The following is a 27664-nucleotide window of genomic DNA, read 5'->3' as shown; positions in this document are numbered from 1 at the left end:
AGAAATCGAGCGACCGAGTGTCTCTCGTCGGTGACAGAGAAAGGGAGGAAGTTCGACGAGAGGAACAGGGGGAGGAAGGGAGGAGGGAGGGGAAAGGGGGGGAAGGGGCCTTGTAAACATGTGCTTTTAATTGTAAGTTCATCTCTCGGTGGAATATCGTAGTGACCTAGGGATGGCAGAGTGGGGTTGCTCGCAGTGGGGGAAACCACGACACATCACACGGTCTCTACGTTCCCTGGGCGCGTTTACGGACAGTCTGCGCTGGTCTGCGCACGGCATTGATCGAGGTCTTATAGTTGCCCGCTCGTTTGCTCGTTTGCTCGTTTGCTCGTTTGCTCGTTTGCTCGTTTGCTAGTTTACTAGTTTGCTCGTTTAATCATCGTTCGCTCGTTTTCTCGTACGGTGTTCTTGATCGGAACGAAGTGCCGCCGTCCGCGCGCGCGCTATACACTTTCCCGGCAGAGGACACACGTATTACATATATATGTACAACAGGACGTACGGGAGGTATATTCCTCGATACCTTTTCCCCGCGCTCGCGCGCGCGCGCGATTTATAGGTACACCGTATCGCATAGTGTGTCTTTAATCTCATTAGAGAGGAGACCAAGCGGAAGAACTACCCGCCGGACTTTAAGCGGGGTCAAAGTTCCCGCCGCGTGAAGTGACCGAGTGACTGGAGTGACAACCCTTCGAATTTCCCCCCCCAATTTTTCGATTCGCTCTCGACATTCCAACTCCATTTTTTTTTTCTTTCAATTATTTTTCTCAATTTTCGCATCGGGAAAAACCAACCACCCCCGTACCGAGATCATTTTTTTTTCTTATCGACCTGGAAAATTTGACCGCGGTCATGGTGTCCGACTAGCGATTAATCGGTAAGTCTGATATACCTTCCCCACGCTCCCCCATTTTTCTTCTCTTTTGTGTCATAGAATTACGTCGTTCTTTCCACTCGGCCGATCGAGAAAAAGCAAAAAAAAAAAAACAAAAATATCGAAATCGGCCGAACGTATATGCGAGGAGAAATTTCCCGTTCTGCCCTGTGAAAAGAAGGGCTGTGAGGAGAGGTCGAATTCAAATTTGGCGTACATGCGCGTCTCTGAGGAGTTCGGTATGAAGAAATGGAGATAAAAAATCATAAGAGAGGAACCCCCTCGTATGAAAATAAACAAGACACGTCGTAAATCATTCGCAAAGTACAATAATACGGAGAGAAGTTAGCGGGGGCGGCGAAGAGACGCGGCGGAGGGGGTGGGGGGGTGAAAGGGGGTTGCCGGGTCATAAACCAAATCGCATAGGCTGACCCCGGTTGACCCCCTCTCTTTTGTGCGATATTTTTACGTTCATTTCTTCGGACGCGTTCACGTGCGCGCGTGTGTACAGCCGATATATTCGCGGTGATATCCGACGACGTCCGTTTATGCGGTACAAATATTTTGAGGACTCTCCTCTTCTCTCGACGGGGGGGGGGGGGGATTCCAGTTGTAGGTAATCGACCGGGTGCCTAGACGCGCTCGTCGAGTTTCGCGGATCGACGGGAACCGCGGGATGAATTCGATCGAACGCGATCTCCGAACCGGTATACAATGCGATTATATTTTCTGAAACACCGCACAAGCGCGACGACGACGACGACGACGACGACGACGACGACGACGATATCAGCGGAGGTCCGCGAACGACGAGGTGGCACTACATCTCGTCGCGAGAGTGTGTTCGAATAAATGTAGAGGATGGCCTTGCTGCTGGATCGTACAAAATAATCAAGCGCGGCGTGTCTGACTGCATAGCTGCATATGATAATGCCATCAGGCTGCTCTTTCGCTGGCTGCTGCCGGTGCCGTTGGGTGAGCGCGCGCGCGCGCGATCTCGACTCTTCCTTCCTCCGTTCTTTCCATTCGTATAAATTAATAGGCAGGTAGCCGGCCGGTACGGCTAATGGGCCGACCGTTCGTCGCTACAATTATTATTACAACTCACCTCTTCTCTGTATCCTATGCGTAAACATAACGCGTTACACGCGAATTTGTCGCGTCAAACGCGGGTCCTGAATTTGTCGGAGAGAAAAAAAAATTCAACCGTCAACAACGAAGGTCGGATTTTCGGGATCGTGGAAGGTCTCGGCGATCCCGTGTTTGTATCCTCCGCTTTTATACGGCCAGCGATATTCAAAGTCGGCGAATCGGAGCCACGGCGGCGTTTCACTTACTTATTATCCGAAACAAGTGGGGTATTGTACGTATACTGTACATATCGAAACCCCGTTCACGTGAAATTTTCGTAAAACGGTCGGTAATAGAATAATTTGGTCGAACGGTAATTGGTTCGAGCGTTTCTAATTAAAGTTAATCGAAAACAAGCAGTTAGTAGTATGCCTACCTACTTCACCGTGGAAATTATAAATCCCGTATCACGCCTCGCACCGACGCAGGTAAAAAATACTACGAGCGACGCACGTTTATTCCTCGTCGCATCCGAAGATCCGAGCAAACTACCATTACCTACCTGCCCGCGCACACACGCATCCGCAACCTACCGTCGACCCATCTTGTTCTTTTTCAAACCTCGAAAACCACGCTCCTGGAACTCCTGGCACCCCTACCCTCCCCTCCCTCCCATCCACCAGACCCCGCAGGATCTTTGGGTACCAAGTAGCTAATTTACCGTGACTCAGCTGCAACGAGCAGGACGCTGCGCGACGACCGCACCGAGGCTTTCTTTGCTTCGACGTTCTCTCTACACGCGTTGAAATCATCCTAGTCAGATAATTCACGAGTGTGATGACGCTCGACATCGTCCGGTGCGGGGCGCTGATATTTTTCACATCGATTACACCCGTGGATTAAAAATGAATGGAGATGAGCACGGAACGACGTGAACCCTGAAATGGTATATCCGACAGCGGGGTTTGGCTCGATTTCCTCAAAGGTACATAAAGCTTATAACTGCATAAAGTGTTAGATGAGGCGATCCGGTCCACCGAAGATCGAGAGTTCGACGGAGCGTGTCTGGAACCTATTAAGCTCGTCTATCCGTTCGTTCGCGATGAACTTCTGAAGTAATATTTCATGCCAACAATAGCCGGGAAAGCGAGCAACAGGTGTACGAGCGAATCCCTTTGTCCGATTATTGCCATTTTTTTTTCTGTTTTTTTTTCTTCTTTCTTTCCATCTGAAAATATACGGTGGGAATTAACGGCGACGAGTAAAAACTGAGTAATTTTCTTCCCTCGATTTTTCGCATAATTATCGCCGGGGGGTGGGGGTGGGGGGGAGGTAATAGCGTACCTGTAACTCGAAGGATACCGTGAAACGGGTGTATCCAGATACACGCGTAGATTCACGAAGCGGAAGAGCGAACTGTTAAATGCTTTGAGAAATAAGCATCGGATACGATACACGTGGGGGGGAACGGGGGGGGACGCCACTTCTTCTTCGAGAAGGTATCGGATGTTGAACGACAGAAGGGTACCGAGCGACAGGGGGCGATCGTACCAAGCTGGCTGGGGTCCGCATAATATTCTATATGCGTCCGCCGTGTGTAGTATATATATATATATACTATATATATATATATATATATATTTATACCTCAACATGTCGCGTCGACCGCGGGGTCGAAGGACGTGAAATTGTGTTCAACGTGGGTTGACAGTTGTCGCGGTTCGAAAAACTTCGACCGTGTATGATGATATCGACCGCGAGTCCACGTGGTGTAACCGTGACACGACGTCGTCCCGTTTACGAAAATCGGCGCGATCGCGCATCGCGGTAGGACCCTCTAATGTCGCGAGGACAAAAAAAATTTCCACCGCAACGCGGGGTCCTCGTAAAATTTCACCGTCACACGGGTCTCCGGCGAACAAGTTCTCTGTGTCTCTCTTTCATTTTTTCTCTTTTGGTTTTGTTCTCTCCGTATCCGCATTCTCGAGGATATTAAAACCGACGACTTATTATTGACGATTTCACCTCAACGTCGAGGACCCCTCTCGACACCCCGCCGAAGATATGTATATCAAAATGAAACGTTAAACGGTTGCGTAAATTTCTTCTTCTTTCTTTTTTTTTTCATCCTTTTGGAGGAGATTGCTACGCGAGAACGTGATCAGGTATAAATAGGGTAGAACCGCGCTGGTATGTACACGTAACTCAGACTTTCCCCGTGTCCTGGGTAGGTTTTGCGACGCCGACGATGGACCGAAAACGGAAACGAGCCGACTTCTACGATATCGTAACAAGAAACGTTGAGATCACGTCGTATGGTGGTACGTACCGGCGGGGAACGGTGGTGATACGCCGAAGGGAGTAGGGGTAGCGCGGGGGGTGGGGGGTAGGGGGGGGGGACCGCAAAGAAGGATCGCGGTTCGCCCTAGATGGTTCGATCTGTGAGCTCGTCTATATCGTGGCTACCGAGAGATCGTCGGAGGCACAACCGGCTACCCGGTAATCCGAAGAAGCCAGCCAACGGCTAGACAAAAACTAGGATATGCCTAGATGGTGGCGGTGGTGGTGGTGGTGGCGCGGTGGCTATCGCCTCCTTCCTTGCCTTTCCCTACAATTCCTCCTCACCATCCCATCCTCCTTTTTACTCTCCCCGTTCTTCTTCTCTATTTCTCCTCCTCCCCCCCTGCCCCTTCCTCTCGCCCCCCCTCTCCCCTCTTTCCCTCCTTTTATTTCCACCGGCTCTTACGGATCGCGGGGCGCGCGCGCGCGCGCTCCAGCGAACGTTACACACGCGGAGGAGTGAGGAGGAGTACTACTATACTCCTTACAGTGTACGGAGGTGCCCATATATATATATATATATACAAAGCTACCCACAAGCTCCAAAGAAAACGCGGAGGCTGCATCACCACCAGAAGTGCAGTAACATCGAGAAGCTCGGTGTATAACCCGCAGCTTGTGTGTTGTATAGTCGGTAGGGCGGGGAGTGCGATGAACTTGGCAAGAAATCCAAGGTTGCATGGCTTAATGATCTAGTTTCTTCTTCTGAAAATATATGATTCACCATTACGCATTCGACGTACAGTTATAGAAGGGAGAGAAATATGTTCGAGAGCCGGGCGACTAGATCTCTTCATCGACTTTGTGCGGCCGACGGGACCTCGCTATTCCGAAACCCCCGTTAAGAGCTCTTTCGTACGTCGCCGCGGAGCGACGTGAAAGAAAGAAAAGGAATCGCCCCAAAGACTCGAAAAATGATACGATACCGTAAAGCGACCGATTCGTTTTTTGAAACTTTATTTTCTCACACGTACAAGTGTACGGAAACGTGTCGTTCGCGGTACGCCGCGTGTACACCGCATAAGTAATGATATTCCCCCGATACTCCCGGTATCCCGGTCTTACAATAGAAGTCGCGCGTTGCCTTTCAGCGTGACATTCTTATCGGAGGTGCGACCTCGAGTGTGTAGTGTAACGAGTAACGAACGTAAACCACTCGTCGTCCGTCGAGACGTGCCCGACAGTTGAAGAGTAGTGAACGAATTCTACTATCGGAATACTAATTTCAATGCTCTATTCTACAGCGATACCCCGTAACGTACGCGTATATAAATATATATTATTCCTATTTACGCGTCGTTTCAGTTTTTATTTCACATCTATTCCTTTTTTTTTTTTTTTCTCTTCTCAATTCTTACCCAAGCTCGTCCGTTGAAAATATCATGTACGTTAACGAGCACACGATACACCGTCGACTACGTACCCGTTGCACCTGCAGCCCGGTAGTGACAAACCTTAGCGCAGAGACACGCTCTGATAATTAACCGCTCGGCAAACAATTATCCTCTCGACACTTGGAAAATATACACAGGTATACGTGGAAGCGCGCCGACCGCGCGAACTTAGAAGCGCGATACGCGGCGACGGTCGAAAAATAAGCTCCTACGAGGAGGAGGAGGAGGACGGGGGCCCGAGGTTATTATTTATTCAAGAATCGAAAGGCGTTTACCGTACGTACCTCGGTCCCTTAGATATGGTAATTAATATTACCGATACACGTGACGATCCTCGGCTTCTTCGGGGTGACGATGATACGGTGGTGACGCGTTCGTGGATCTGCTCGGGGGGAGGGTGGGGAACGAGGGGGGGGGGGGGGGGGGGGGACAAGGCTGCCTCGAGGACGCGTGCAGGAAACGCCGAACCCCGAGGAATGCAGTTGTCTACCGAAGCCCGGGATTTCAGGGGGAGAGAGAGAGAGAGAGAGAGAGAGAGAGAGAGGGTGGTGTGGGTGGTGTGGGTGTTTCGAAGGGGACTCTTTTCGTAGGTGTCGGAGATACCAACGAACACGAAACGAACACGAAATTAAATGAAACGAAAAGAAACGCATTCTGAGGCGAGACGCGTACAAAAGACCGCCCTCGTCCGCGTCTCCTTATCCTTTGACTTTGTATTCGTCTTTAGCGTTACGCGGTATGCACCTTACGCATTCACCTTTACCTTGGAACGTGAGCAGCCTTCGTATATCGTATGGTTGTTACTTTTTTTTTTTTTTTCTCTTCACCCCGGGAATCGGATGATGTAATCCGCACGTCGTTTCTCCAATTCGAAAATTCCTCACCCTGAACGTGGTCGGTGGTTGGGGGGTAGAAATTGAAGAACGACTCGTCGCGTATCTGGGAAAGTGCAGAGATTATAAGAGCGATGAGGTAAGGTGGAGAGGGGGAGGGAAGCAACAGGTAGTCGCGTTATTTCGCGAAGGGTTCGAACTCGCGTCGGGGTGGCGATGTCGTGTTTTTTTTTTTTTTTTTTTTTTGAAAAGCGGAAATACCGGTACACGCGCGTCCCCCTTTTCTATACATTTATATATATATAATATAACGCGTCCACGCGAGCTTTCGGAGGGAAATAAAAAGAGGGAAAAATAAAGAGAGAGAGAGAGAGAGTACGAAGGAACGGTGTGGGCATTCAACGGCGCGTATACAGAATCCGTGTGTATACATTACAAAGCGGCGACGGGTGTTGACAGGGGAACGTTAACCCCCCCGGTTGACCTTGGTCGTTGTACGGCGCGCACGCGATCGTCGCCTCCTTAATTATAATTATAAGGATCAACTATCAATTGACCGTTAGCTGAATATAGGTACGTAGTTTAATATAAATCGGTGTTGTTTATTCATTCGGAATATATGTTGTGCCCGTTATAGAGCCTTATGAAATTCGCCGTACAGCCGGGTAGAAATCACACTTTCATCGGATGCGTCGGTGAACAAGGCTCGGTCTGTTGTTAATCAGCGTGCCGAAGGCCCCTGGACCGAGTCTAATTTTTCTCAGTCGGAGCAAAAAGTTAATCGACCACTTCCGTTGGCACGCTAGGTCGGTAGCTCCCGGCCGCATTGCTGATGACGATCATCATCATCATCATCATCATCATCATCATTATCATCTTCATCTTCATCCTCGTCGTCGTCGTCGTACACACGGTGGGGGCGAGTTATCTTTTGAAATATCTTCCGATCGCGCGCGTATTCGGTAGTCTTCGCCTCGGGTGTTTCTCTCTTCATTTATTCGAACGAAACGAAGTTGTGATGATCGGGATACCGATTGGGGTATCGGTGAAGGGTGTACGCGTCCGTCGAGGCGTCGGTCATCTTTCGATGCGCTTCTATACCGCAAGGTTTAAGAGGAAAAGGCCCGCGTTTCGCATTCTGCGAGGGCTAGTCAGCACAGCGAGAAGCTCGAAGTCGGCTATATGAGAGAACCGGGTCTATCTATAACCAGGAGTCTTTACCCCCGGTGGCTATTTACGGACGGACGCGCGTACGCACTCCGCCAGCGGTCGAAAACTTGTAGCTGTGCCAAAACCAAAACCTCCCTCCCCCCCCCCCCCCCCTCCCCCTTCGCCCCCCCGGGGGGGAGCAGCGCCGATTTTCCGCAGAATAAAAGCAAGCGCCACCGCGATACAGATTCAGATCCACGAGGGGAAAAGGAAAATGGTAACTTATGAGAATTTCGGCTTCCCGCGAGAAATCGACGGCGCGTTACGTACGTTTCTTTCGTATTTTAACGGGCCGCAAGAACAGCCTCGACACGAGCAATAATAAGCATAAGTAACACCCCGGTGGGCCAGGTATATAGAGGAGAAGGAGGGTCGGAGTGAAAGTACGGAATTCTTGGCGGCCAGTTTGACTCGCGGCGGACTCGCGAGAGTCTCGAGTACCGCGCGGTACACGGGTATGAGTTGCGTAATCGATTGGCAACAGGTGTATCGGCTCGCGTATTACACCGATGTAACGATGTAAACTAGATTAGATTCGTGTCCTTGCGACTACAAAGTACGACGTTCGTACGCTCCGGGCGAATTTCATTTTTTATTTTACCCTTCGATCGCCGCTTTTGGTTGAATTTATAAATTTACGACCTGGTATAGCTTTGTAGCACCTGGTGATATAACGACAGTACGGTACACCGGCGATACGCGTACGCCACATTCCATCGTTACGAGGTGAAAATGGAAATGGAAAATGGAAAATGGAAATCCTAGGATCGTGACGTTCTCGTCGAAGAACGAACCGTGTAGCCCCTCGGCACGCTCGCGCTTCGAAACGAAATGCCTCGCAGCCTTATCCTCGCCTTCATCTAGACAACTGGTCTCTACTTTCACAGAATTTTCGCATAAAATATTAATCGCCGCTGCGGCTGCGCGGTTATCCGCTTGAAAATTCAGGACTCTTTTTCTCTCTTTCTTAACTCCGCGTCGGGATTTCAAAGATCGCGAGGAGACGGCGGAGGATGGGCCAGCGCGGTAATTAAAACGGAAATCGTAACGCACCTCGACTCGTACTTACACTCGTCCACCTTGGCAACGATCCGAGATCTCCGTCTCGGTCGTATTTATCGCACCGATACGACGGAACAACGAAAACGACCGATTGCGCGTACCACGTCTACCACCGATGTTTCAACTTTCTTACATCCTTTTCGCTCGATCGCCGCTCGTCGCTCGCCGCAGCCCCGATCAAGTTCGCGGCGTATGAGAGAGTTACTCGAGTTTCGCACGCGTTTCACCGACGTACCCTGCCGCAGAGCGCGCGCGGAGGCTCGCCGATATTTCTCACTCTCCTCGCTACGACGTCCGATCGAATGAACGAATTCATTAAAAATTTCATACCGATATCATTTTTCAGAGAGCTGCGATGTTCAAACGACTGGCGAAGTCGAAGCGGCACAGTCCCGAGGGTGCCGGTGGAGAGTCCCGCCCCACCGCCGCCGCCCCGGATTCGGCACCCCCTTCGCCCGAGGGGTCGACGTTGTCTCCGGACGCCCCGAGCGTCGGAGGCGCCAGGGCCCCGAGGGCTAAACAGGCGAGAAGAAGCTGCGGCGATCAGCAGCCGCTCCATCGCTCCAAACTTCTCCAACCTCCGGACGACCGCGAAACGGAGGGACGCGAAGCCGACCGCGAGTCGTCGCCCCGCGTAACGCGGGTCAACTCCGGGACCGACGACTATCAGATGGTGACCGCGGTACCGGCCTACATCGTGGAACACGAGCCGGAAAAACAAAAAGGTACCGGCCGCCCCGACGCTGACTTTGCCGCTTCTGCTGGTTCTACCGTTGCCGCTGCACTCCGGGGGCGACTGTAAGGCGCCCTGGGACAGATCGAGTATCTCGTAGATTTATAGAGGCTAGCGAATGTGGCTTGGACATCGGTTACAGTGTTATTTAATTAGCTCCTCCCAGGGATGTAACGGAGTATTCCCCCCCCCCCCCTTTTTGCCGCGGTTGGATTCAATTTTTTGAACAATGAAAAAAAGACCCTCATTTTTTTTTTTTTTCCACCAAGAATTTACCTCTCAACTTTTTCCTCTCCCCCCGGCACGTATCGTGTCATACCACCGCTAAACAGCGCTCGGATAAGATAAGGAGGTATAATTTAACCAGAGGATACGGCCCGGCTAGGTTTGAGCTTCGCCGTAAAAATTTTACATAACGCTTTCGAAACGAGAGTAAAATATTTACTCTCTTGATGATAAAATGATTTACGATATCCCGAGCCGACTCCCCGCAGATAAGCCAGACGCCGTGTTAACTTCGGTAGGGATTTTTATTCGCGGTTTAATTGTGACGAGATTGAGAAACGCGCGAGAGACGTGATTTCGTTGCGCGATTAATCGATTCGAGCCGAGTCCTCCTCAATTTTCGTTTTTATTATCATTCGAAAATTAGATTAAGCGTCGAGGAATGTCGCGCGACCGTCGGACTCGACCTCCGATCGAACGTAAGCGATCTCGTCTCACGTGTGGGAAATATTTAATTAAACTACGAAATAACTTTGTTTCATCTGCGTGTTTTCTTCTTTTTTTTTTTTTTTTAATCGAGCAAAGGCAAGCCGTAAATATCGGAATCGCGCCATTAGCGTCGAGCTATCCGAGCACTAAATCGACCGGTGCTCTCCTGCAACGGAGAACGTCCCATTAGCTCGACCGGACGCTCCGATGCTCTCGAAACGCGGCGGCTACACTCTCCTATATGGAAATATGGGAAGATAGAAAGAAAAAAAGAAAAAATGAAAAAAAAACACATTTCCACCTATCTATACATCTATGTATATTATCTCCCTCTCCGCAATCTGGTCCATAACACCTGCCGTTCGAATAAGCCGTACAAACGGAAGCTATTAACTTTCAAACGTTTGCTTAAGAAGGTCGTACAACTCGCGTGTCGTTTCTCCCACTCCGTCGGAGACGGGGCCCGATCTTCGTCCGGATGGAAGACGAAGATGCGACGGAGTTCTACCTGCTACCCGGTTAACGAACTCCGTGCGTCGTAGGAAAAGCGCCGGCAATTTCGACAACGATTCCAAATCATCACCGTTCCCTCTCGACGATCGGAGAAATATTTCTTGCCCGTCATCTCTTTTGCTCCTTGAGCTTGGTAACTACCCGCGTTCTTCGGTTAACGTTTCGCGACGCGAGTAATATACGCGAATTGATAATGTCGCGTGGCGAGTCTAAATGGGCCTGTGCGCACGGTCGCGCGCTCTGATGACTTCCGCGTGTCCTCGGGGATGGAGGATAATATGCGCGTCGGCGAGCGAGTCGTTTCCGCTCGTACGAATCGCTACGAATTCACCGATTCTTCTCACTCTCGAGTTGACGACTTTACGCCCGATCCTACGTTAAAATCACAAGCGTAGTCGTTTATTAAACCCTTGGAGAAAGAAAGAAAGAATGGAAGAGAGAAAAGAAAGAAAGAAAAAAACAAACAAAGATGCATAAATACTTCCCTTAACTCGAACTGTCCCGCTAATTACCAAAGGTCACACCTACCGACTAACAACAACGCGTCTCGCGTAAGGCCGATCGTACAGTCTGGTTAGCGTCGTCGTCGTCCCCCCCCCCTTCGGAAGAGAATTACCCGGGTTAGCTTCGAGAGTTGAGTTTTAGCCGCGTGTACCGCGGCCACCGAAGAATGAGACGAAGAAACGAGGAAGTCCTCGTTAAATTTTAGTCCCCCGTACCGACGCGGTGTGGTCCGAGCGAACGGTCATCGACGAAGGAGTCCATAACGCGAGTGGATATAAGGTTCCCGGACCCGCCGACTACCTTCCTCCTCCTCCTCCTCCTCCTCCTCATCCTCTTATTCCCTTGGTTCGCGCGGGTCCGTTAACCACGTACAGGTATGTAACGAACTCGGTGACATCTCTGAAAAACTAGTCCCAAAATACGCGGAACCAGATGCCGCGGTCATCCGCTTCTTTTCCTCGCCCAAAAGCACCGGTTGCATTTCCTGGGAGGGAGGGGGGGGGACCCACCGCCATATGTCGCCCGCCGGAGGTGCCGCTTTTTTGGCTTCCGATACACGATCATATTCGCCGGCTTGTGTGCCACCGCGGCACGCTCGCGCAGATATTTGGCGCGATTTTTCTTTCTCTTCCGTTTTTTGGTTTTTTCTTTTTTCTTTCGTTCCCGTTAGCGGGACGGAAGGGGTATCTTCGAAGCCGGATTCGATCGACGGGGCTAATCGAGGGATGGATTTTCAGGTCTCGGGGTATGGGGGAGGAGAATGAGCAAGAAAATCGACTCGTTTCGCCGATCGAGTTGCCGGGATTCGCCGAGTCCCGCGGATACAGCGAATCCGGAAAAACCGAGAACACCGGACACGAGACGATTTTCCAGTCCCGCGGTCCAGATGCGCTCGTCCCATTCGCCTTTCAAGTCGTTTTTCATCCGCATGGGATCGACGGGGATGTTGAATTCGACGAAGAGCAACAGGAGATCGTTGCAGGTCCTCGAGGATCGAAATCCACCGAGCGCCACCGCGACCGCCCAGGGTACGACGTCGAGGTCGAACAGGACACCGGAAAAGGATCAGAACGCGCCGCTTTTCAGGAGCTGCAGTACGAGCCAACTAAACACGAGCCCGACCTACGTGAAGGGTGACGATCCTTCGGAGGGTATCGACCTGAGGATGAGCGGTAAGGATCACGGGAAGACCGTGTCCTGCGATAATCTGGCCGCTCAGATGATGCAGGACGACGTTTTCGAGCCGGTGGAAAACTCCGGCTCAACGACGAATCGTAGTTCCAGCGCCACTTTTCAACCGTGCGATTTCGCCGACGGTCCGCACAGGGGCGAATTGCACATGGTCAGAAAATCCGTCAGCTGTGAATTCCGCGAGCAAAAAGACGCGGTGAAAAAGACAAATTTCCCTTACGCTTTCCTTCGCTCCAAATTGTCCGTGTTGCCGGAAGAAAAGAACGGCGTCGGTCATCCGGGGTCGGGTTTCGCCCATTCGCATCATTCGACGTTGCAGAGCCAGGAGGATAGGCTGTTCAAGACCCTCTCCGAGGAGCATTTCCCCTCTCTTCTAAGGGTCGAAGACTGTTCGGAAACCACGACACTGGGACGAAGAAGGTCACGACCCGGCGGTGCTTCGTCCGCGGCCTACTTCAAGGTGGGGGGGCGAAATTCCTATTCGGAGTACAGGAGCCCGTCGTACGACCTCCAGATATCGCCTTCTTCGATCCCCTGCGTCGGTCAGGATCGCGTCGACTTTACCGGAGATTTCGCGGACCTCGAAACCGTCCCCAATTCGTTGACGACGACGACGCAGCTCAGATGTCAGAGGAGAAATTCGGTGCCCAGCGCGGAACAGCGACTGTCTTCCCACTACGTGAGCTCGAACGAGTCCGGCTACGACAGCGACGGTCCACGCGGAGAATCCGCGGCCGCGTCGGAGGCCGAAGCGTTGAGTTTGAACCGGGCGGACAGCTCGGATACGAGCAGCGTGGTAGATTCGGAAATCGAGAAACCAACGAGGAGTTCGACTCCCAGCGAATACGCGGATAACGTAGCCGACGGCGTTCACGTCCACGTCCACCATCACCATCACCACCAATCTCAGGTATCGGAAAACGGTCTCGAAGGGTTGAGATGGCATCAGACGACGTCGGGCAGAATTTTGCCGAGCATCAATCAGACGTCGGGTTCGGATTCCGCGGTGAAGGGGAGAATACAGGAGTGCGGAAACCCGTCGGCTTCGCACAGGGTGAAGTTACAGCGGGACAGGACCAAGTTTTTGAGCGACATCATTCGGCCAACGGCTAACGAGAAGATGCGAAGATGCAGAATCGTCAATCTGACGAAAAATGACCCCAAGGAAAGCTTGGGCATTCGACTGGCTCAGCAGAGAACCGACAGACTCAGTTACGTCGTCGTCGAACTGGAAAACCAAGGAATCGCACACAGGTAACGGCGAGTTTTTTTCTCTTCAACGTCATTTTATACCTTCGGATCATAGATTGATCGAGTTAGCATTCGACGAGAAATAGTGAAACTGTATAATTTAACGATGATTCCTACGTGTAACGGAAGCCTCCGAGGAATGCAAAATTTCTTCTAATACCGTTCGATTTTCGCTAACGAGCTATCGCTTTCGCTCGTCGATACGGTTTCCAAAGTATGAATCTCGCGAAATTCGAAAGGTTCATCAAAAATTCCGATCATCGTGTGATAAAACGAAACGAAAATCATCGATTACTTTCCTTTTTTTTTTTTGGCCTCCAGAGACGGAAGACTGAGACTCGGCGACGAGATCGTGGAAGTCGAGGGTCGCGATCTGTCGACTTTGGACTCCTTGCAGGCGGTTCAGGACTTTTTGGCGTCCTTCAGGAGCACGAGAGTCCAGTTACTGACGTCTTACGAGGAGAGTGTCCCCCAAGTGTGCGATAACAGCGTCGGTCTCGTACTCCTTCCGGGTGAAACGGAGTACTTCGAGAACGCGAAAACACTCTCGAACATTTCCCTCGGCGACGAGCGACCTTCCCATCAGATTCTTCAGGTCAAGGATAAGCCTCGCAGTCCGGTTTCGGATCGCAAGAAACGTCCGGATTACCTACCGCTCAATTCCGTTCGGTCGTCGAACGACAACGATCGAAAAAATCTCACCATCGATCCGATTATCCAGGATCACGATTCTCCGGCGGATATTCTGCTGGAAGCGCACAGGTACCTGACCCGCCACCTCGCGAGGTTCGAAAAAGGATACGGACGTCCCAGCCTCGGTTTCAGCGTCGTCGGAGGAAGGGACAGTCCTAGGGGCGAGATGGGCATCTTTGTCAGGAGAGTATTTCCGGGGGGACAGGCGGACGTTTCGAAATCTCTCCTGCAAGGTGGGTACACACGGTTATTTACTGTGGATGATTTATTTCCAACTATATACTCATTTCCTGATCGAGATCACCCGTTGTCTTTTCGCCGAACGTCCCGTGCAGTCGGTGTCGGAGGTATACGAGTGTCGTCGTAGTTATTCTCATTCCACGCGTGGCGTGAAACTGTCGATCTTTATATCGTATTCAGCAACGGTACGCACGTTACACGTTTACACTGCGTGGCTTTCATTACGTCTACGGAATTTTCAATAAGTTTTAACCGCGTACCTCGCGCCCGGACATCGCTGCACCCATTTTTGCCACTTCGCCTCGATTTCACACGCTTGGGAGAAAAAAAAAAACACACCATTTGCCGCAAAGGAGAGTGCGCACGGGTTAAAGAACGGCAAATTTTTTTACCCCCGTCCGTTTCAGGTGACGAGATTCTGACGTTGAACGGAAAAATTTTACGGGGCTACACGCACCGCGAAGTAATCGAACTTTTCAAAGCGGTCAGAGAGGGAGCGGTGGAACTCGAGATCGCCAGGAGACACAGGTAACGATTTTTTTCAGCCGATGAATTTTTAGACAATGATCCCGCGATCGGTATTTTCAACGTTGCTTCGTTTTCCAGGTATCCAAAGTCGGCCACGGAGTCGTCGACTTATTGAAAAACCGACGTGCGAGCATCCGATTCAATCGAAATATAAATAATTGGCCTGAAGAAGCTAAGAAAATTTTTTCATACACGATGCGTCTAGTCTTCTCTGTAAACAGATTTTTAGCAACTTAACACAAACCGTACGACATACCGACTTATTTTGTTTAATTTATTACTAGTTTTTATGTAACGGTTGTTTACTTCAACGAACTTCATTAATTCATTCATTTTATTAGTATATTGGTACGTTAAGATTTTATATTGCTGCAGCTAAATAATACAATTTACGAATGCCTCGGATAATACAGCGGTGAATTTTGTACATGTGATTTGTTAAGTTTTATTTTTTGTCATTATTATTCTCTATATTTTTCCATTCATTTCGTTCGTTTCACGAAGCAATAAAAGATGATATACCTTGATATTTTTACCTGATACGCGACGTACCTAATTCACGAGTTTGACATTCAACTTTGATTAATTTTCTCCCCCGAGATCACGTCCGAACGTAGATTCATTATCATAGAAATTCATCATTATAAATATATCCTTTTATTCCTCTGATTTGTTTTCCTCTTTCGTTTGAGTTTTTTTTTTGTTTTTTACTTTTTTTTTCGTTTTTTTTTACAAATGTACAAATATTTATATACAGCTTGAGCAGCGGTTTCAATTTTTACATAAAATATACATAATTCTTTCTCTACATCTGCATCGTTGTCCCTCGTATTTTTATTAATAACGTATTATCGTATACATGTACCTTAAGCGTCGACCAGTAAAAGATCTGCGCACGAGTTGGCTTTTTGCTTCCTGCGAAAACGATAGGGACAACAAGAAATAAAATTATACATCCAGTTTAACAGGTTCGCGGTGAAAAAAAAAGAAAATGTCGGGATATCGTTAAAAGCGAACTATAAAACACAGTTAAATATAGATTTCTAAATGCAAATACTTTTACTTCTCCGCATACCGTTCGCACGGGGTGCGGAAACTGAATAATCGCAATATCCGACGAAGTAACGATCCCGAAATACTCACTGCGATTCACGATGCTTGGCGCGTCTCGAAAGGTGCAGGGCGACGGGGCCGCTTTTTATATTACGAAATAACTGCACCGCTTCCCTATGAGCCAAATCGTGACAGACGTGGCCGTTGACTGCCAAAATTTCATCCCCGGCTCGCAGTCGGCCATCTTCCGCAGCCTGTCCTCCCGGCAGTACCGATTTCACGAAGATGCCTGAAGACAAACGATCATGAAAATCCGATTGAAGAAACACTTTTTTTTTTTTTTTTTTTTTCTTCATACGATCAAAAACAGGTACGAATCACTCTCACCGATGCTTCCTTTGGGACTGTCTCTTCCTCCGACAATGGTGAACCCCAAGGATTTTTTTCCCGATCCTTTTTCGAAAACGACCGTATGAAATGCGGATATCGTGCTCCTCGGTCTTCTCGGTAAAGTGCAAAAATCCGAGACGCATTGCGACGAGGATTGGGTGGTCTTGGCGGATCCCGAAGAGGAACATAATTTTTCCGAAGATATGGAAATGTTGGAGCCATTTTTAAATTGTTCCCTGTTACCTTTTGCGCCGTGATGGGAATTTTTTCGAAAATGCGACCTCGGCGACGAGACGAAATTCCCCGCGATCACACCGTGGCCGTTCTCGACGACAACATTCTCGTAATCCACGCTGCTCTCCCTCAATTTTCGAGCCGGTCTTTCGGCCTCGAAATTTCGATGGTGTTCGGGGCTCCTCGTCATCCTGGACACGACGATATCGACCGTTTCGTCGGTCCCGCCACCGCCGGCCAGAAGACGTTTGGCCTCGCTCATCGTGCAACCTCGAAGACGTTTTCCGTTAACGACGAGGATTTCGTCGCCGATTTTCAACGAGCCTTCCTTGTCGGCAAGACCGTTGGGAACAACCTGAGCCACGAGGTATCCCGGTCTCGCTTCCGGAGTCCTGGCGATAAATATGCCCAACGATTGATCGTAAACATCGCGTTTCAATCTGACCACCATCGTTTCGGTACTGTAAGATCCGTTTCTCACCACGGGTAGAGGTTTACCTCTGAGCCCGCGGGACGAGTCGATCGCCTCCTGGACCCCTCGCTGGGAGATCAACTCGGAATTCGTCGCTTGGCACACACCGTTGTTTCCCAAAGGATCTTTTTCGATACCGAAGGCGACGTGGTGGAAACGAGTTCCGGTAACAACCGTGGGTACCGACGTCCTTCTGGGCGGCAATCTCGGCGGTGTTTCCGCGGGGATTTCGTTGGTCGCGCTGCTACCGCATCTGTCGTCCAGTATGGAACTCGTCGCCGAATCGTTGTCCAGTATCCCGGAGTCGTTGTCGTCCTCGGGGTCCAGATCGACGTAGAGGGGATTGGTCCGGAGTTCGTCGAGACCCGGCAGAGTCCCGTAGGAGAAACTCCTCAATCTCTGCCTCTCCGCGACGTCCTGATTATCCGCCTTCGGCTCCCTCTTGTAAAACCTGGCTATCAGTCGGCTGGTGGAACTTTTCATGTACCTGTCTTGTATAGCCCGAAATTTCGCGGCTAAACAACTGGAGGGATTCACGCTGTCGAACTTGGAGACTCCTGGCTGCTCGTCGGTCCCGGTGATCCCGATCTCCGATTCCTTGAGAGCTTCCCTGCCTCGGTACCAACGCGTTCTCGAAGGTCTCGGACTTTCCACCGCGTAGACGTCGTCCACCGACTGGGAACCGGTGACGCTGAGACGATTACCGGGAAACATACCGGGACAAGGATATTCTTCGTTGGATAGAGCGCTCGGCAATCGCGACTGTGACTTAGAACGACGTTTTCTCGTGGCTCGGAGTCTTTCCTCGTCTTCGAAAATATCGTCGGAAGTCAACGAGTGGTTCGCATCGTTCGGTCTCAACATTCCGAGATTCACTTCACTGCAGCAAACCGACTGCGTTTGTACCGGTCCGCAATGATTCTGCGCTCTTCCGGCACGGAGACGCAGGACACCGTTCAACGGTTCGTCGCTGTCCCCCCTCGAGTTTTTACCGAATTCCGGGCAATCCTCGAAGGATTTCGTCTGCTCCTTGTCGATCTGTTCCTTGAAAAAGCTCAACCTCGCGTTTCTCACACGATCCAAAAGCGGGTTCTTCTTCTCTCTGGATCTTCTTCGTTCCTCGTGGATCCTTTTCTTGTCCTTTTTGTTGGCTCCGTTGGTCCGCTCGGTGGTCACTTGCGAGGTTTGCACGTTGTAGCAATTTCGCTCGGATTCCGAACTCGATGATTTTCGACGCACCCACCTCAGCGGCGACATATCTGTGACGAGGAATCGACAATAAGAATCATTTTAGCTTTCGATCGAATCAATCTTTCCAATAAAAATCAATCCCAACGGGCAGAGAGAATAAAAAAAACGAAAAACAATATTCACGTTTCAACATCCTCGGCGTGTAAATCACCCCATTGTTCGAACATTTGGGTAACACCGATCCTCCCGGTGATTCCCTACCGATCGCGTTAAAATTATCCCTGTTATCGTCACGCATCACCGAAAGCGACATGGTCTCGACGGATCGAAGGCAGAAAGTGAAACTGAAGTCGAGCGATAAACGTCCGCCGCTTTTAAACGACTCGACAGGATGGGAGCCGCGGTCTCGGTGGATATCCTGACGGTTGAAGAGATGCACCGGACACATTTACGCGACAATGCGTCACCGACAAAGACGTAAGATCTCAGAAATCCTGCGACACCGTCACCATCGATAAAACAACGTTATCCAGCTAACCGTACGCATCGTGAGCGCGCGCGGTAACGAGCCTCGCTAGGGTTCACCGTTCACAAAGTTACGGGGAAAAACCGCGACGTCCCCGCGATAATATCACTCGACTCGTTTTTTTTCCGAAGAATGGACACGATTTCCCGACAACGTTGTACACCCACAAAATATCACGTTCGCGCAAACTCCGCTATTCGTCTGCAGAAATATATCATTCATCCCGTTTCGCGTGTAGGAACGCTCAATATCTTCACCTCTCAACCGTGACGATCCCGTGACGTGAAGACGCAGCATCGCCGCTTCCGGATCCTCTTCCGGTCTCAGCGGACTCAACCTCAGCAGCCTGGGTGCAGCCTCCGTTTGCGCTCTGAACCAGCCCATTCTGTAATCAGAATACGAGTTCGCCGAGTTTACGATCGGAGTACGAAAGGCGTTTATCGATCGACGGATTGTATCGGCACGTACGCGGTCGGGCGGGCCGTCCGCGGTGGCGGGTACGTCTTCGCTCGGCCGATTCGCTCTAAAATCTGTCCGTCTCGAGACCGGTGCGCCGATCGATCGTAAATAGTTTTACGGGGAGGCAAAAGCGAGTTGCGTAACGATACATACTGTACTAATGGGCCGATATTATATCCGCGGGCCGAACGGGGCCCGGCTTTCTCCCATGCAAATATGTGTGCCACGCTCTCCGCTCTCCCTCTCTCCCTCTCTCTCTCTCTCTCTCTCCCCGTACACCCGTTCCCCCGTTACCGGTACCGCCAACCTCTCTCTCGTCGTCGCGTTACGCCCAAACGAGCATTCGGTACCACTTTTTTCACCTACACAGGTACGAAAATGACGATCGCAACGAACGATACGGTGTACCGAATTATATTTTCACTTACCAACGAAACGGAGCTAAAGGGGAACACGTGTGTGTGTGTATGTACACGACGGACTACCTGTTCGCGAACGCGTTACGACGGGGTACATAATAACGCGGTCCGCGATCACCTTTTCACTTTTCATCTCGATTCCACGCGCTTTTTTGTACGTACGTTAAGCGTATATCGTACGTGTACCGTACAAAGCGGTGTATGATCGCGTACCACGTCTATTTCCAGTCCGGTTATTCCGAATTGTAACATTGTGCGGACGCGATCGCTTCGTTATCTCGCGTTTCCATACGTTAACATTGAATGGCGATTGTTGAACCCGCGAATGGAAAGCATTCGTTGAATTGAATTTTTATTCGTTCGGACGATCGGCACTGCGTTGTACATTCGAGGTCGTTCGGAACCGCGAGATCCCCCGATCGCGTTTGTTCCACAGAAATTAGAAAACGTAATTGCGTAGGTCAGATTTTCTATACACATTTTTTCATTCTTTTTATTCCACGTCACGTTGTGCAAGAAATATCGATATTCGACAACGTTATTTACTGTTCGATTTTGTTGTTTCTCACAAAGCGACCAATGAGACCCCCCCCCATCTGTAGCGGTCCTCGCTAATTTTATTCGGTACCTGTAAAATTTCGGGCGCGCGTGTTCATCCCGTAAGCAACGCAGCACCTGTAACACATCGTACGGTCGTTGATGTGGGATCTTGTGAAACCTGAGAAAGGAACCGGCGGTTGTTGTAAACCATCGGCGAGGCGAGGAAACCCGCGTGCGAAAGAGGGAGACAGGGGGGGCCATAGACATCAAGCTCGTTAATAATTTACGGTTACTAAATCACGCGACAACCCAACTAGCTGTACGTTATTATACGTTATTACGTATACGCGTGTGAGCGAGAGGCGAATTAATACTTATAAACCTATGTAACTTGTACACGTATGTTATTGTGTAGCCAAAATCTTATGTGAAAGGATTACGAAATCATTGACGCGTGTTGATAACTGTTTAGATCCTATACTAGATCGATCACATTTATGAAATTAATCGAATTATGGCAAATTTATTGATCGAAAAAGTGAATAATCGAGGATATCTCGAAGAAAAAAATTCGTAGCTCAGTTTACTCAATGGATTCGTGTTCCTGGGGACAAAATACACTAGAAAAGTGCCCTACGATCGATTTTGAAAATACTTCATTTTTGACCCAAAATTTGAAAAAATCCAAAGGGGTACCCCTTGGAATTTTGTCGATTTTAGGGTCAAAAATCAACATTTTTTTTCCTAGGGTTTCTGATGCTATTATAATGTATTTTGACCTCAGGAATCCGAATCTGGAAGTCAAATTGGTCTATCTATAAAATTGACCGAGTTATCGACTTTTTGGAGCGGAAAAATTGAGATATCTCGATGGGAAAAATTCGTAGCTCAATTTGACCAACGGATTCGTGTTCCCGAGGTCAAAATACTTAAGAAAAGTGCCCTACAATCGATTTTGAAGATACTTTATTTTTGGCCCAAAAATCGAAAAAATCCAAAGGGGTACCCCTTGGAATTTTTTCAATTTTAGGGTGAAAAATTAATATTTGTTTTCCGAGGGTTTCCTATGCTATTTTCACGTATTTTGATCTCAGGAATCCGAATCTGAAGGCCGATTTGATGTATCTGTAAAATTAATCGAGTTATCGCCGAATTATCGCTTCGAAATGTGAAAAATTCCAACATGCGTGTGAGAAATTGAAAAAATATTACTGGACTGTAAATAGATTCAAGAAGAAAAAATCTATACCTATGTAGAACGAGATCGAAGAGCCGCGGTCTGATTGTCATCAGACTGGAATAATAATCCACGGCTTATTGTATCCAAATGAGCGGAGGAAATTAAGAGAAATTTTCTACCGTCTCTCCACTCATTTATCAAAAGCGATTATGACTCAAAATTCTCGATGAATAATTCACCTGATCACGATCGGTCAAAATATTCCTGCGGTGAATACGTTTTCACTTTTTAGTTGGAGAACATTTGAAAAAATTCTCAAGTCACGAAAGGATCACAGGATCTATGAGGGGAGGATGATAAAAAAAAATTCCCATCTTCCGAAACGCGCGGATATGTAGCGAAATTATTTTTATCCGAACTTAGAAAAAGAACTACACGGATCGACGCGCTGCCAGGGTCTCTAGTATAACGTAGAAGATATCGGACTCGTGGTTATCAGACCATATAAAAAGTGTCGCTGAAAATCACCGCGGCGAAGCAGTCCGTTGACTTTCCAATTTGAAGAGTGAGATTGCCGGGATGACGAAAAAAAAAAAGGGAACTGGAACGTACGGCGTCGTTCAACTTTCGTTGAACTATCAGAATCGTCTGGTCGTGATCCAAACGGTCGCAGCGCTTCAATGAAATTTTGGAAATCACGCCGATGCGACTGTATTTATCGCCGATCGAAAGTTGTGCGTCAGTAAACGGGAGGGAGACGACGAACACCGCGATGTCAACGCCGAGATCGCGAATAAGGTATCGATTCACCTCTGACTGGAGCGAACGATTTTCAAAGCTCTCGGCGATCCAGAAAATCGTCGTATCCCTTGAACTTTCGATACGTGCGTTACACGTAATCCTGTACAATACACGAGCGTCTGTTTTACCTTCGCGTAGTCGCATTGAACGAGGCAAGACGGCCGAACTGCATCGGCAAACAACGAGCTCACCACCATCTCCTAAGGGGATGAGACTGGCTGGTCGCCGAGCAAAAAGAGAAAAGTAGAATACACAAAGAACGTCGAGTCGTAGGAAGAAAGTTCGCCGATCCGAATACCCGGAATCTTAACGATCTCGCGGAATCCGAATGATGAACAAAAACAGCCAAAATTTTCCGAACACGAACGATCCTCCCTCTTATACACCGTCCTCCGCAACGAGTGACCCCTACCGATTCTTCGACCTTACGGGTACGAACGCCACATCGTAATCGCGTTTAGCCCCCGAAGTCCATAGGTGGTAATTCGTTCGTCTAATCATTCCTCGGCTGACTCGATCGTATCGGGTGCTTCGAGAGACGCCGCGTCCGTGACCGTGGTTATCTCGAGGTGGTTACTCGGGGCTAGACGTCCCTTCGTTCGGTATAGGAGCAGCAGCGCTTCAAGGCCGTCAAGGTCCTTTTATATTCGGTACGGACGTTTGACGACGAGCTGCGGCTCGCGCGGCGTGCCAGAAATTCCTCGGAGGAATAGCTGCGTAACTATGCCTTCGGCATCACTCGGGGGAATTTATATACATATATATATATATAAACGTAACGTAGGTTTGTACGTACCCCGGGTACCTGTGCACCTACAATATCACCGGTACGAATACACGCCGGTTGCACACACAGCGCGATCTTCATACAGTTCGTGCCTTTCGACGGGGTGTTGCTGCCTCCGCGAGAAGAGCGGCTTATAGGGGGAGGGGCGGAGGGGGAGGAGGGGGCGGGAGGGGAGAGGGTGAGGGACTCTCGAGGCGTCCCGACGACCGCTATACTCGCACGTGAAAGAGGCAGCGGCCAGGGGGTCTCAAGGTCCCAAGGTCGCCCCCGGCGATAGCCTCTCCTCTGCCCTCTCGCACCGCTTGTAAATATACTCTGACCTCAGACGTACGTCGCTGCGATCGGATAGAGCTAGAGCGCCGCGAATAACGCGCTAAATTCCCCTTAGAGTGAATTAATTAAACCCGTTCGAAAACGCGGAGGGGAGGGAGGAAATATATATTTGAATTATTATCGTTAGCCACGTTGCGCTCGTACGGGCGTCCCGGTACAGGGATTACTACAGGTATATACCTACGTAGAGGTGGTTACGTGTGCGTCGGTTTCAGACGATATCCGCGTGGTCTGTGGTCAAGCGGAGCTCGCGCGAGTGGACATTGGAACGCGAGTTCTAGCTTACGGTCTATACGGGATACGAGGTCCGGTGTCCCGGGGGGGTACCTGGGTAAAATGTGTATATATATAATATACGTACGTATAGATTTATACCGTGGAATACGCGGTTGCATCACGCAGAGGTACTCTTACCCTCCGAGGCTTCCAGCTCTCACCGAGGTTCACGCACCTCTAGGTCCCCGGTATTTTTTCGACCTTCGTTAAGTAGCGAAGAGGTGGGTTCGAGTCGCGGGTATATCGGGTGTAACGCGTACGCCGAGGTGCGACGGGTATACCGGGCCGACGGCGATCTCTCGCCTCTCCTCCGTTTCTCGCACTTTTTCTCGATCTTGTTCGACGTTTTTTTTTTTTTCGCGTTCTTCTACACCGTGAAAGCGCCCGTGTGCGCGCGTTTCGCCCCTCTCGTCATTTACGGTCACGCGTAGGTATACGAGCGCGTATTCCGCACACGTCTTCGGGCAAATGACAATGTCACCGGTGTGTCTCGAGGCTCGTCGCAAAACTTACGTAGAGATACCTGCGGAGCCTTGCGCTTTTGCAGGTGCCGCAGGTGGGTGAGACGCGGTGACCACGATTCGCGACTTTCCAATTCGCTACGTTACGTGGGTACGCGAGCGAGTACGTACGTACGAATCGGTGTACGGGGACCATCGGTATCGCGAGGTCGAGGGAATTTAGAAAAGTAGTGGAAAAAAAAAAAAAAACAAACAAACGTCGGGGAATCAATTATTCCGCGCCTACGTCCCGCACCCGTCGGACACCCAGTTTTCGAAACGGGAGAAATCGTGGCCCAGAAAAGAAAATCAACTGAAATAATTGCGACGCTTTTAAATTCAACCCCGAAGAAAACCGGGAGATACTTATAAGTCGAAAAACTATCACCACTTCGAGCGGTCGGTCGGTTCTCTCGTGGTTTCCGCACACGCACCTGTCGCACGCGTGTTTTTCAGTATCGGTACGAAAGCGGCTCGACGATACCTCGCCTCTACTTTTCTAGACTCGACTGCGAAATCCACCGGTACAGTTTATACCGCGAGATTACTCGGAAGAGTAATTACGCCGACGCGCCACCGCGCTGACTCTAAAAGAGCGTTCCAACAGCAGCAGCAGCAGCAACAGCAGCAGCAGCGGCAGCAACTTTCAAGACCCTCGAGGAAGGCCTTGCCCCAGGTGTCCGCCGAGCCATTTCTCGTCGTGCGTTATAAAACCAACGATACAACCGTGTGTGTGTGTGTGTGACACAGCGGTACACACTAGCGTACATTTATACGTGCGCGTGGTGCACCTGGGTAAAGGGTAAAAGAGAGGAGAGAGAGAGAGAGAGAGAGAGAGAGAGAGAAAAGAGGGAGAAAAAAGGGAAGATGTATAAAAGAGAGAACCGCATCGCACCGCAACGTGTGTACGTAAGTACGTTGCAGGGGCCTACGTCGCGTGTATATTATACCTGAAAAGCCACCTCGCCGAAGGAATGCCAGGGCGCTAAGCGCGCGAGGCGCTGCCGCTGAACTTGCATCCGAGTCCCGGAGACCCGCTCTCGATACTCTCGCGGTACCTCGTAGCACCGGCAGCGTCTATACCATATGGACCAGTTATCTCGAGACTTATCCGAGCCGCTAGTCCCCCCCCCCTCCCCCCATTGCGTTATAGAGAGAAAGAAGGCGACCTCGCCTCGGCGCGGTGTACGGTCGTCGGTTATCAGCGTTCCGAAGAGTACCGGCCTCCCCGTCATCGTCTCCCTCGCCGCTACGAAATTGCAAAAAACGTCGTCCGGAGTCGTCGAGGGAAAATCGAATTCCGAGCGAAATTTCGCACGAATAACGAAAGTATCGCGTTATTGGGTATCCGATGAATTGTATTTATAGCGTCGCACCGTAAGACGACGACGACGACGACGACGACGACGATTGGTCCGGACCCGCAGCATCCGCGAGATGCTTGAAATTACTCACTCGAATTTACGTTGACTATCTCATTAGTCAGGGGGGCGATGACGTCAACCGGTCGAGAGTCTCGGTATTCTGGTGTACGGCGCGGTCTCCGGGAAACGGGCGTTTTACGCTACGCGATACGCGTAAAGTGTACGTCCGCGGCGATTCGAGGACGGAATAATTTAGGCACGAATAAAACGTGTGATTATAAACGAATGCGGTTTCTGTTCGGCATCGCTGCTGCGTGCCGAGGGAACGAAAAATCGGCGAACGGAAAAAATCGAGAGAAATGAGAAAAACCGAACGCAAAACTCGGAGAATCCCGTCGCGCGAATCGCGATCGCCACTCTCCTTATCGCCGCGGTAAACGCGTGACCTCGACGAGGTCGTAAAGCTCGATCTTGTTTCAAGTATTGAAATTGGAACCGGATGAAAACCGAATCGCTCGTACCGCGCGCGAATTTTACGCGCAGTATAACGTAGCAGCGCAGCATCTCGACGATCGTGTACGGAAGGCTTTCCTCGATACGGGAAGTCGTGTCTACCGCACGTTATCGCAAGCGCGCACTCACTCGTCCCCGGAATATTATCTCGACGATATTCTAGTTCGCATCGTTAGCGCGTCAGATGATAGATACAAGCACGTGCTCATGTAAAATCTGTGTAGGAATTTCTACACTTACGCGTATTATACAGGGTGGATAAGTCGTATGATTATGTGTAGATGTTTCAGCAACGCAGTGCAACGTAATGCGATGCGAGACAGCGTTAGAAATGGCAGAGGAGAGAAAAAGAGAAAAAAAAAAAAGAAAAAAATTGAAATGAGTAATTTCATCAGGTAAGTAATATAAATAGGTGTACGTTAGTTACGTGTGTTTAATAAATATAATGTAATATTCTCCGCATGGTTCCCAAGAGCGGAAAAATTTTCCCATTTGACAGGTAAAAGAATTAAGAAGATGAGGTGTGGGTGTGCATTGTACATACATTATAATATGAAACTGCAGTGTGGCAATGACGGAGTTATTGTTCGTCTGAAATATTATAATTTTTCACACAAGGCGTGAAATCCTTGATAAATATGTGCACGGACGTGTGTGTATATATATTGTATTAACATACACAGCGATTGATCAATCGAATTCGTTGCCTCAATCGAGATGACGAGGAATTCGAAGCTTATCTTACAACGCAACTTTGAGATTAACGATCCGATTACCGACCAACAACAAATTGATTATTGGCAAATAATTCGTGCGTACGTGAGAGCGCACACAGAGACCGGTAATCGCATCGACGATTTAATTACAATGTTCCAAACAAACTCATTCCATTAGAAATTATACAAAAACCCACCCACCTGTTCTCGGAGGTTCAATTACAATAACGCGTCAGCGATAAATTCCTGCACATATTCCATCAGCCTGACCGGGTCCCGCTAACGTCAGCAACGAACGGCAATAAACCAGCGATACTCGATTATCGTCGATTATTTATTTATTTATAATATTCGTTATCCGCCGTAGTAAGATCACCTCATATCAGCTACCGGGGCACAAGTGGATCGACGAAGAGAAAAAAATTACAACTCAACGAGGAAGTGGGATTCTCGTACGTACGACAAAATCGCGTTCGAGTAGCGAATGAATGATTGAATAAATAAATAAATAAATAAATAACGCGAATCGCGTAGAGACCGCGTGTGGCTATCGTATCGTACGGACGGACGTTTGTCGACTGGTACCCGGTCGCGCGGTCCGCAACCTTTCGAATGAGTGTGGGTACGACGGTCTTTGGTCCTCGCGGTGCTACCCGCTACCGTATAACAGCAACACCAGCAAAACCAACGACAGCCGAACAGCTTTCGCTCCCACCAAGCCGCATCGCGATCGCGATAGATGTACACCTTCGTAGGTGGA

General features: G+C 49.6%; 2 protein-coding genes across 5 annotated transcripts; one reads left to right on the top strand and one right to left on the bottom strand.

The window, feature by feature from the left end:
- The first annotated feature begins 88 nt into the window (after positions 1–88).
- On the top strand, positions 89–15677 carry LOC105688729. Its single transcript, XM_012405252.3, has 6 exons — positions 89–877; positions 9130–9508; positions 11985–13692; positions 14011–14615; positions 15030–15150; positions 15229–15677. Exons 2-6 carry the CDS (start codon positions 9139–9141, stop codon positions 15263–15265), a joined length of 2841 nt encoding a protein of 946 aa, XP_012260675.2. The 5' UTR covers positions 89–877; positions 9130–9138; the 3' UTR covers positions 15266–15677.
- On the bottom strand, positions 15467–27567 carry LOC105688728 (inaD-like protein). Of its 4 annotated transcripts, none has more exons than XM_012405249.3 (5): positions 27106–27566; positions 19274–19401; positions 16591–18558; positions 16294–16492; positions 15467–16065 (listed from the first exon to the last, which is right to left on the bottom strand). In XM_012405249.3, exons 2-5 carry the CDS (start codon positions 19398–19400, stop codon positions 16017–16019), a joined length of 2343 nt encoding a protein of 780 aa, XP_012260672.2. In that variant the 5' UTR covers position 19401; positions 27106–27566; the 3' UTR covers positions 15467–16016. The 4 variants fall into 4 exon arrangements, with proteins under 4 accessions (XP_012260672.2, XP_048513573.1, XP_048513574.1 ...); XM_048657616.1 differs by lacking the exon at positions 27106–27566 and adding an exon at positions 19485–19621; XM_048657617.1 differs by lacking the exon at positions 19274–19401 and having other exon boundaries at positions 27106–27567.
- Positions 27568–27664: the final 97 nt, after the last annotated feature.

Source organism: Athalia rosae, chromosome 6 (genome assembly GCF_917208135.1).
Source record: "Athalia rosae chromosome 6, iyAthRosa1.1, whole genome shotgun sequence".
Taxonomy (NCBI): Eukaryota; Metazoa; Arthropoda; class Insecta; order Hymenoptera; family Athaliidae; genus Athalia; species Athalia rosae.
The sequence above is the reverse complement of the archived record's forward strand: the minus strand, read 5'-3'. Positions and strand labels throughout refer to the sequence as shown.